The 11,834-nt window shown below is 41.4% G+C and overlaps 1 protein-coding gene across 1 annotated transcript; it reads left to right on the forward strand.

Moving 5' to 3' along the window:
• The first annotated feature begins 8,473 nt into the window (after positions 1-8,473).
• npbwr2b (neuropeptides B/W receptor 2b) lies at positions 8,474-9,487 on the forward strand. The gene has a single exon (XM_061698860.1). It carries the CDS (start codon positions 8,474-8,476, stop codon positions 9,485-9,487), a length of 1,014 nt encoding a protein of 337 aa, XP_061554844.1.
• The last annotated feature ends 2,347 nt before the right edge of the window (positions 9,488-11,834 follow it).

The raw sequence follows: 11,834 nt of genomic DNA on the forward strand, positions 1-11,834 counted from the left end.
ACTTCTGTTCTTGTAACAGGGTATAATCCGAGTTGTGCCCCATTAGAAGATCAGCTGCAAGTTTGCAGCCGTTTTTTCACTTCCACACCTTTAGTAATATTCTTTCGCTTGGATGCCAATGACAGAATTACTTATAATTCTAGCTCTTCCATCCTCGTTGCCCTGTCTATACTTTAGATGAGTTTTACAAACATTCAAAATTCTCTTTCCAGTCTACAGTTGTCACTGAACATAAGCAAAATTAAATGCATGATCTTTAATGGAAACCTCCCACAAATTGAGCACCCCACCAATATTTAGTTGCTTAATGGCGCTGCTATTCAATTGATCACTTACTAAAAACACCTGGGAGTCTGGTTTGACAGTTCACTGACATTTGAAACACACAAATCTTCTTCTCTCGAAATTTAAAAGCAGATTAGGGCTCTCTCGACTGAAATAAGTCCTCATTAACACATTCTGCTAAATTGCTTCTCTTTAAAATGACTGTCCTCCCAATCCAAGATCACGGACATGTACAACCCCAATTCCAATGAAGTTGGGACGTTGTCCATCCATCCATTTTATGAGTCGCTTCTCCTCACTAGGGTCGTGGGCGTGCTGGAGCCTATCCCAGCTGTCATCGTTTAGGAGGCGGGGTACACCCTGAACTGGTTGCCAGCCAATCGCAGGGCACATAACAAACAAACAACCATCCGCACTCACATTCACACCTACGGGCAATTTAGAGTTGTCAATTAACCAACCGTGCATGTTTTTGGGATGTGGGAGGAAACCGGAGTGCCCGGAGAAAACCCACGCAGGCATGGGGAGAACATGCAAACTCCACACAGGCGGGATTGAACTGTGAATTTTATGGCTGCAACTGTTTTTCAGAACTGTGAGGCTGACGCTCTAACCAGTCATCCACCGTGCCGCCACGGGCAATACAATGATTTGCAAATCATGTTCAACCTATATTTAATTGAATACACTACAAAGACAAGATATTTAATGTTCAAACTGATAAACTTGATTGTTTTTAGCAAATAATCATTCACGTAGAATTTTATGGCTGCAACACGTTTATGGCTGCAACACGTTCCGAGGGAGATGACCACGGGATGCCAGATTTCACTTCGCACACAGAAGCTAAATCAATTAAAAGCCAGTAGCATCAAAGCCGAGACACAGACAGCTGGTTTCGCACCCGGACGGTAAATTAATTAACTTCCAGCACGGAGAGCCTCAACAACAAATACTTTTATTTCCCCCTGCCTCTAAAGACATTTGCCATCCCTTTTCCATACCGTTTCTCTTCACTAGGGTTGCGGGCGTACTGGAGCCTATCCCAGGTATCTTCGGGCGAGAGGTGGGGTACACCCTGAACTGGTCGCCAGCCTATCGTAGGGCACATATAAACAAACAACCATTCGCACTCACATGTGCCGCCGTTGGAACGTTGTGTGAAACAAATAAAAACAGAATCCAATGATTTGCAAATCCTGTTCGACCTATATTTAATTGTTGTCACAAGGAAAACAGTGAGTAATGCACTCCGCTGCCATGGCCTGTATGCACGCTCATCACGCAAGACCGCATTGCTGGAAAAAAAAGCATGTCAAACCTCGTTTAAAGTTTCTTGAACTACATTTGGATAAGTCAGTTAAGTACTGGGAGAATATAGTCTGGTTGGATGAGACCAAAATTTAACTGTTTGGATGCCATAATGCACACCATGTTTGGAGGAGAAATGGCACTGCACATTACCCTAAAAACACCACACCAAAAGGTGTGAGGTGGGAACAAAGATAGTGTGGAGCTGCTGTTCAGCAAATGGAACTGGTAAACTTCACATTATTGAAGGAAGGATGACATTCGTGGCAAGAATCTGCTGCCATCTACGAGCATGATGAAAATGAAACGACGGTGGACATTTCATCAGGATAATAATCCAAAACATGGTGCCAAGGACACTCTCAATTGGTTTAAAAAAAAAGCTGCTAGAATGCCTCAGTCAATCACCTGCCTTGAATCCAATCGAAAATCTATGGAAAGAACTGAAACTTAAGGTCCATAAAAGAAACCCAGATTTTTGATGTTTCTGATTCTGATGACCTTTGCCCTAGAAAAACCTTAGCAACTGGACCCCTCCGAATTTTAATTTAAGATCTCTGTTCTACAACTTTAACCAGCTTTCACTTTGCTTCTTAATGTCTCCAAGTGTTTCCAAGAGTTGATGTATAGTGGGGGAAAATAAATTCTCGTCTAGTGCATTCTCTTCACCTCTGTCTCTCAGCAGCAAGTCAATTACTCTGGGCTCTAATGGGGTTGGAACAAGCCATAGATAACACACACTTAAATTTGTAGCCTCAAAGCCTTGTGTCACTAAGTGTGTGTATCGTGTGTGTGTGTTTGTGTCATATGTATGTGTTACATTGCGCACAGCTGCTTATTATGTCTTTGAACAGTGGGTGCCTTGGCCATCTTGAGTAGTCTATCTTTCGAAATCTATTAGATTCATGCTTAGATGACGTGATCCAAGAAGTGTTTAAAAAAAAGAGAAGTTGAAAGATTGGGGCTGGCATTTGACCATAGATACAGTACCAGGTATCTTGGCTATCATTAAAAAAATAAATTAAAAAAAATGTAGGACTCTTGGTCAAGTAAAAAACAATAAGACCATGTTGAAAATTGTTACATTAATAAAAAAAAAAAAAAGAGATAGATTTTGAACACCATCAGTTGGAAATTGGCAGTGGTCAGTGCCAAATGCCGCAGTTGGATTATAAACGTCAGGTTCATTGGCCCTCTGTTGTTGTAAACTATTCAAAGTTTCATGAGGAAAAATAAATGGAAAGTATTAACTGAACTATGATTAGTTGGAAATGATGACCTTATGCCACTTTTGGGAAGATAAAAATCTTAAAATTATGATTGACTTTGACTTTATTGTTAGATTAATGGGGTATTAAATAATAGGAACGGTATAGAAATAGTAAAAAACAAATGAAAAGTTTGACACAAGGTTATCATTAAAGAGAAGAAATGGGATTTTTATATTATGATCATATATTTTTATATTATCGAACCTTTATCAAAATCAGTTTGTAGGTTGACAGTGCGATGGAAAATCTTATTACAGTATAACTCATTTCTGTTGTGTCCCTTGCCCCTCATGCTTTAGTGAAAAGTCGACTTGGTTTACAGATTACAAGGAGGTGACCCCCATATGCCTGATTATAAACTGGCAGTGGCAGCATCTGGTAAAGCATGAAGATTAAATTCATTTCAAATTCAACATATTCAGTGAGTATAAAAAGTCTACACATCCCTGTTCAAACTGTGAAATTAAACGAGATAAATCAATTCAATGTGGCCTAATGCCCATATGACTTAATTGGGGGAATGAAATATTTTAGAGCGTAAGAAATAAACAACGAAGATCATGAGTTTGAAGGCGATAGGGTAATTCTGAACACAGCCACACCCCCAGTTATAAGAGGGTGTCCACACTTGTGCAACCACAATATGTCAATTGCTTATTTTTGTCTTGGTTCTTTAGAATGATGAAACAATATTGGTCTTGTTTTTGGTTGTTTTATTTTCACTTAAACCTGGCATTTGAGCAGGGGTGTTTAGACTTTCCACTGTACACATATTGCAGGAAGAAAAAAAGAGGACTCCCCTCAGTATTATAACTCAGCTTGTGTGTCCTCCTGTTCAGTTTTGAACGTCTCAATCCATTTGGCTGAGCCTCCCTGTGGTGAGTTTCTTGTTATGAGTCATTTACATGTGGGCAGGTCTAAAGAGCCGTACTTCAGTCCTCCTCTTAGCCAGATATTGATATACAATAGCACTACTTGTCTGTTATCTGTCATATTTGCAAAGATAATCAACTTCATTATTTTTTCTTAATCTTTAGACCAAGTATTTTTATTCCACACCAGCCCCTACTGGTGTCCTTGGGCTTTTAGCATCAATTTATACTCCCAGAGGGCAGCTACAGATATTTCATTCTTGTCGTGGAGTTGAGTCTTTTACAGACACTTGGCAGACTAGAGTCTGATCCGACATGGCAGACCCACCTCTGAGTCGGTGTCATGATGTTTGTGTTCCTGGGAAGTCTTTGCTCATGCTAATGGCTGACCACAAGAGCTTTATGGTCGGATGTCAGAGATGTATTCTAAATGCTGCCAACCCGATCCTTTGTCAAATCTGTTGTCATAAATTGTACTGCTGGTTTCAAGGTTTACTATTCATGTGTTTTTATGACGTGATCCAGGCAATTTCATATTTAGTTCATATTTAGTTCAGCAATTTTTTTAGTTTTTTTAAGTCATTAGAAGTCACCATTTCCTTTTAAAAATATGAAAACAATTTCACTGTTCGCATTAGGTCAAGTAGTGTAGTCACCCACCAGATGGTGAAAACCAGTTTTCTCTGCTACTGCTATGGTAGTTGGCACCAACTTTTTAAAACACTTTCCAAGACTGGAGGGAAACAAAAACATCTGACATCATTGTGACATGTTTTGAATAGTTACGCTTGGGCGTATTTCTGCACTTTATAGCCGAGGTGGGACCAAGTCATTGCTTTGCAAGTTACAAGTAAGTAGCCAATCTTTGCCCTCAAGTCCCGAGTCAAGTCCCAAGTCGAGACATGCAAGTCTCGAGTCAAGTCGAACAGTTGAAGCAATTATTTCCGGTCTGAGTTCATGTACATGCTGCCTTGATGATTTACCCACTAGATTTCTAAAACTGGTGCTGAACAGTTTGTTACCACAACTTGCTCATTTAGTTAACATCTCATTTCAGACTGCAACATTAATTAGACTAATACATGTCTTTATCTCCAGCAGGTTAGACTACTGTAACGGCCTGCTCACTGGCTTCTCTAAATGAGCTGTTAAACAGCTGCATTACAGTGAAAATGCTGCTGCCCGAGTCCTGACCAGTACCAGCAAATACGAGCACATTAGTCCAGCGCTGAGGTCTCTGCACTGGCTTCTTGTCGTGCAGAGAAGAGACTTTAAAACAGCTCTGCTTGTGGCCTAGCACAAACACGACAAACTCAGGCCCGGGGGCCAAATTTGGCCCACGATGTAATTATATTTGGCCCGCAAGACCATATTAAATGTGTATTAGAGCTGGACCGCCAGTATATAGCACATGCGCCACTAATATTACAAATCCCAGAATGCTTTGCTAGTGTGTTGTTGGCCCATCAGTCTAGACAGGCGAGCGCCCGTTCCCTTTCGGTTGCTGTCATAAGCAACTATGCTACCAGTCTCCTCGAGCAAATTTATACTTCCCCTTCCCAAAAATGGCCAAACGAAAGATGGAAAACGGTTAACTTCCAAGACAGGTGGGAGGCAGATTGTCTGTTCACTGAAGTAAAAGACAGACCTGTTTGTCGTGTGCGGAGCAACGTGGCTGAAACAAAGAATATAACACAATTGAATTAATGTTTTTTTTTATGCCTTTTATCAACTCCTAGCCAGGGACTGTTAATAGTTTGAAGTTTTGATTTTTATTGAAGGACATTCTTATTTTGGGATAGGCTCCAGCACGCCCGTGACCTTAGTGAGGAGAAGCGGCTCAGAAAATGGATGGATGGATGTTTAGATTCAAATTTATGTCAAAAATATTTGTGCTTTGAATTGCGGCCCCCTGTGCGATTGAGGTTGACACTCGTGGTCTAAGGGAATAATAGCTTTGAAACAGTTGTGTTCAACCTCAGAGGTTCTACTGTCTTAAAAAATACTTGTAACAGAACAAGGGTTCTACCATTCAACATATTTTAATATGTATCACCTCCATAAAGCCATACAGGTGAGCGTGCTGATCCATAGGAATGCCAAGAATGGGATTAAGTGAAGGAGGAGGGTCCTCGGGATGTTTTTAAAGATCAAATATTTTGTTTAGATTTTTAGTTATTGGTTGAATTGAATTCACAATCAAGAGGCTCCACTCGGTTTCTGGGTGTTTTGAAATATTCAGTGAAGAAAGATGAGAAAGAAGATGAGCGGTGGTCTGAAGAACCTGTCTTTTAATTCCTTATTCTAGGTCGACTGATTTTCAATGTGGGTGTGCAGACGGAGAGGGAATTCTCATGTGTCGGAATGGTCCTTAACACCGGAGAGAGCGAAAACCTCTTTGCATGTTTTAGGACATGTTTCCATGACAACGGTGCTGCTAAAAATTTAAACCTCAGTTTGATGTCTGTTTTATAGCTACAAGTTTGTGGCAACTTCTCCATTTTGAATTACACATCTGACATTTTCACAACTGCACAATTTTACTAACAATAAAAATGTGTTATTGCTGTAATAATCACTGCATTCAATCATAGAGATGATTATTTTGTTTTTATCCCTAAACCGACATCATCTTGGAGAAAAAAACCACACACACAGCTAATGGTTTGTTATTTGAAGGAAGTAATTATTTTCACAGGTCACTGATGGTGTAGTGGTACACTCACCTGGCTTTGGTGCGGGCAGCGTGGGTTCAGTGCCCACTCAGTGACGGTGTGAACATGAGTGCAAATGGTTATCCATGTCGATATGTGCCCTGTGACTGACTGGTGACCAGTTCAGGGTGTAGTCTGCCTTTTGCCCCACGTCAGCTGGCATAGGCTCCCGTGACCCTAACCAGGATAAGCGGTGTTGAAAATGGATAGATGGATTATTTTCACAAATATTATAATATTGGTGGGCTCGAGACTTTTCCCCCTGTTGATTCATATACTGTCAAGTGCTTGGAATTTTGATTCTGTCAGAAGGAGATTCCAAAACACATTGGGGGACAACAGCAGTGAGAAGCAGCAGTTTGATCAGTCATTTTTGGCTGGAGCAGCTTATGGGTTCCATCAAGTGGAATGTAGCTTTGGTGGTCGCTGAGGCAAAAATTCAGGCATGGAAGGAGTTTGATGAGGCCATGGAGAACGATTTCAGGGAGGGGGACCACCATCAACACTGCATATGGTGGCAATGGAGCGCTGCTAACCTCACCTCGGATGTTGTGGGTCAATGGAGTGAATAGTTTAAATACTTCCAAAAACCTACCAGCAAGCCCAGTGGGAAAGCCAAGTCTTTTGGGGTTCTATAGGCTTCATCGAGGCATACTCCTCAACTCACATTGGAACGGTGTGAAGTAGCTGGGATGAGGGAGCAGTTTAAAATCTGAGAGCATGGCCTCACCCAGAAAGGGGTTACATTCCCTCTCCAGGTTGGCGATGGAAATTCTGCACTGGTTTAACGTGAGGAAGAAGGATTTACCGCTCGATCTACGTTCGCAATACCTGTTGTCTCGAGCTGTGGGTAGTGACCAAAAGAGCAAAATCACTACTACATGTGGTTAGAAGCTCAGTCATCTGTGAGGAGCTCAGAGTAGAGCTTCTTCTTTAGGAGGAGCCTAATGAGGTGGCTTAGGCATCTAGTTAGGATGCCTCTTGGACGCCTCCCTGGTGAGGTCTTCGGGCACGTACAACCAGGAGGAGGCCCAGAGGAAAACCCCTGGCATGCTTCCTCATCCCAACCATGTGCGTGCCATAATCAATGCAATCGCTCCTCCCATCAGTTAGGAATGATAATCGCTACCTTATAAGTAACAGGAAATAAAACTCATCAACTTAAAGCCTCATATCTATATGTTTGGACCACATGGCACTGAAATCTTTTTGTGATGTAAAAGGGGGATGGTTGAGAGCGAGAGAGAGAGAGAGAGAGAGAGAGAGAGAGAGAGAGAGAGAGAGACCGCCCTGAGCTGGGAGCGTAGAGAGGATTGAAGAGGAGAATGCTACGGCGGCTGAATTCTCTCCCTTAGACTAACACTTCTTCAAAAGCCTGTGATATCTTGTTAAAAATATGGTGTTAGACATTTAGTTGTTATTTTTTATTTGTATTTAGCTGCTGTTCAAGGCATTGTTCCTCTCCTGCTGGGTCGCATTATCGAAGGTAAATTATAGCAATTTCAATATTTTAAATCTTGTTGATATTCTATTCAATATTTTGAACATTTTCCTTCCAAAACAGCTCTGTCTTCAGGGTTAACGAAAGAGGAGGAGGTGAAGTAGAGAGAGGGGGCACCTAGCAGAGGAGCACAGTACAGCTTTTTGAGGGACGCTTGGACAGAGGAGATTCAGAGGAAGCACTGCAAATGGACTTCGACATGAAGAGAATCCAAGTGGAATGACCCTGATAGAGTGCCTGTGAAGGAAAAACGACAATCTTTTTTATAATTTATTTTTTGTTTTATCTGAACTCTGAACAGACATTTTATTCATTCAAAAAGAGCTCAAGACTGTCAGGATTATTCATCATTCAAGTCAAAACATACATGAGGATCTAACGTCACCGCACTCTGATTTGTAAAACGTTCGTTGAGATTCATCTTTCACCTCAACTGTGCATGAAGACGTTCCTCTGGAATTATTCGAACATATCCTTCAACATGTATTATTAGGGACTTTTGGGTTCCTGTCCAAAAAAATGAAGAACGTGTCCAGCATCATCGCACCGCTGCTGTGTGACGACTCAGTTGACTTCTACACTCTCTCGTCAGGTAACCTGACCAACCTGAACTGCACCCCACCGTCTGAGTTCTACTTCTATGCTGACCTCTATGTCATCTTGCCCATCATCTACTCGGTCATCTGCGCTGTGGGCCTGACTGGCAACACTGCCGTCATCTACGTTATTCTCAAAGCGCCAAAGATGAAAACAGTCACCAACATGTTCATCCTCAATCTGGCCATCGCCGATGACTTGTTCACGTTGGTGCTCCCCATCAACATTGGTGAGCACCTCCTGCACTACTGGCCCTTTGGAGAGGTTTTGTGCAAAATCATCCTCAGCATCGACCACTATAACATCTTCTCCAGCATCTACTTCCTGACTGTGATGAGCGTGGACCGCTACCTGGTGGTCCTTGCCACAGTGAGGTCCAAGCGCATGCCTTACCGCACCTACCGGGCCGCCAAAATCATCTCTTTGTGCGTGTGGCTTTTAGTCATCCTCATTGTGATGCCATTCAGCATTTTTGCCAGTGTCTACATCGAACCCAACGACGGCAGGAAGAGCTGCGTGCTCAGCTTCCCTGCACCGGAGAGCTTGTGGTTCAAAGCCAGCCGGATCTACACCCTCATGCTGGGCTTTGCCATTCCAGTCTCTACCATTTGCATCTTGTACACCCTGATGCTCTACAAGCTGAGGAACATGCACCTCAACAGCAATGCCAAAGCGCTGGACAAAGCCAAGAAAAAGGTCACCATCATGGTCTTCATCGTCTTGGCTGTATGCTTGTTCTGCTGGACGCCATTCCACCTCAGTACCATTGTGGCCCTGACTACCGACCTGAGGACCACACCCTTGCTCATTGGAATCTCCTACTTCATCACCAGTCTCAGCTACGCCAACTCCTGCCTCAACCCATTTCTCTACGCATTCCTCGACGACAGTTTCAGAAAGGCTTTCAAGAAGATGCTGGAATGTAGGCCTGCCTGAATTGACAGGGCTGTCGTAAGGGTCCACAGAGAGTTAATATGTGTACATTTGTACAAGTTATACCAGTTAAAAAAAAAAGTGTACATATATCAGTGTTTGGTCAGTGGCCATAAAATAACAAAATTATGCCCACCACATTTTATGTTGGATTATCAAAAGAACTGAATACAATCAGCAAACATTCAAGTGATGATATTAACTCTGTGTTTAAAATGTGAACATATGGGTCATGTTTTTAGTTTGTTGTTGCATGTGCAGTCACATGTACAGAAAACTCAACATCAATATGTATAATTGTACATTTGTTATGAAGAACAGTTCATAATTGAACACACTGTCCACAAAGATGTTTTCAGGGTTGTTTGGCCCAAACTGACACAATTTATTCAAATAAAAGTTCAGTTGGGTCGCAGATGAGCTAGAGCTTATTACAGCTTACTTTTGTATAAGATGAATGATCGGAATGATGATTGATGATTACAATGATCCCCAGCTATTCGCAGGGCACACACACAAACAACCATTCACACCTATGGGTAACTTGTAGTCTTCAGTTAGCCTAAAATGCATGTTTTTGGAATGTGGGAGGTAAAAAAACAAAAACAAACAAACACTGCAAGCACGGGGAGAACATAAAATCTTTTTGTGCGACAGTGGAAAATTGATCCCGAACAATTTGCTCCTAATGAGCAAAGTTCAAGACCCTTGTCTATTTACCTGTCTGCAGATATAGTTACAAAGACAATTGCTAGAAGTAATTTCAGTCTTGATCATCACGTTAGTGTTAATGCTCACTGTTCCTGATGTGATGTTGTGTTTTGCACAAGTCTGATGTTTGTCGTGTTGCTTTTGGCCTGAGGTAATAATACAAGCATGGGACAGGAGGGCTCTTGCTTTATGTATGATATGTTAGACAGTTAACCTATGTGTTTGTAAGCCTTTGTGGCCCCCTGGCAGCCGTAGAGGCTCGTTACAACAGTCATACCTTCCTGTCATCACAAAGCCCTTGAGTTTTTGCTTTTACATGAATCACAGTAAAAAGGTTTCTTACATACGAACTAAATGCAATACATGTGAACGCAAAGTAATATTCATCCATAGTTGAACCACAGTTACATTGTGCACAATCAAAACCATGTTATTGATTTCAGCTTAACATTTTAAAACGTTGAAAAATGTTTCCTTTTTCCATTGCGGCTTTTCATCGAGGCCATATTTTTATTTTTTCCCGACAAATCCCTTTTTTCTTTCATTTGTGAAAAGTGTATGATAATGACAGCCTTACTATTGTATTGGACTAGCAGGTCAAAAAGTTTACATTTGATCCTTTTTTTGGGTGTTAAATGTTTCTCTTTTGATCCATTCAACATTTATTCTGAGTATCTTGGCACATTCTAATCATTAAATGTAAGTGAGAGAGCGAGCGATAGATAGAGAGAGAGAGAGAGATAGAGAGAGAGAGAGAGAGAGAGAGAGTGAGAGAGAGAGGCCTAACAGTAGAGTAGGTCTACTGTTAGGCCTTTTGGAATCTTTTGTCTTGTGCTTTTGTTGCCACCTGCAAGGCAGAAATCCTTTCAAGCATGTTTACCTTTGAAAAATTAATGTAAATGAAAGACTCAAAGCTTCTGTGGTGTTTCAAATGAAAGATTTCATCCATCCATCCATTTTCCATACCGCTGTTTAACTTTGTAAGTCAATGCCAGAGAGGACAAATTAATCAAGGTTACTGGACGGTCCTCACGTTTTTTAATTTGATGTCAGCATGCATCCATTTTGCAAGATTCTCCGTGAAACTTTCAAGGCTTCAGCTTGCAATGAGTGTGTCTCGGCAGTGAACGTGAATTAAAATATTATTTAAATTTATTGTATAGACACATTGAATGTGATTTGGGTCCAATATTGTGTAATTACACTTGACTGCTTCATTACTTCACGTGTCACCTGTGTAGCGGCCGAAATCGACCATTTATAATTAGGCCTGCGGGGTATTTATATTGACAGACAGTACTGGTGGAGACATTTAATCACCTGCACACATGTCACTGTTTGAAAAAAGACGTCTGTTGCCCAGGTGGATGTTTGGGTCGTTCCCAAGGTCGTGTTCATCAGCGCTGAGCTGCAGAGCGGCAGAATGAATTATTGACCCGTCAGCAAAAGGTCGCAGATTGAATCTCATCGATTGGCTGCTGCTTCCCCTCTTTATGAATGAATCACACACTAAAAAAGTGCTTGTTCTTTATTTCACTGACTTTGTAATTGTAATTCATGTTTTTATTCTTCTACAGCGAAGATTTCAATAAATGGAATGTATGACTTCACAAATAAATATATCAGTAAAGCTCAACTC

This window comes from Phycodurus eques, chromosome 1 (genome assembly GCF_024500275.1).
Source record: "Phycodurus eques isolate BA_2022a chromosome 1, UOR_Pequ_1.1, whole genome shotgun sequence".
NCBI classification, from domain to species: domain Eukaryota; kingdom Metazoa; phylum Chordata; class Actinopteri; order Syngnathiformes; family Syngnathidae; genus Phycodurus; species Phycodurus eques.

Excerpts from the sequence above, each read along its gene's own strand:
- npbwr2b (XM_061698860.1), top strand. The coding sequence starts at position 8,474 with ATGAAGAACGTGTCCAGCATCATCGCACCGCTGCTGTGTGACGACTCA.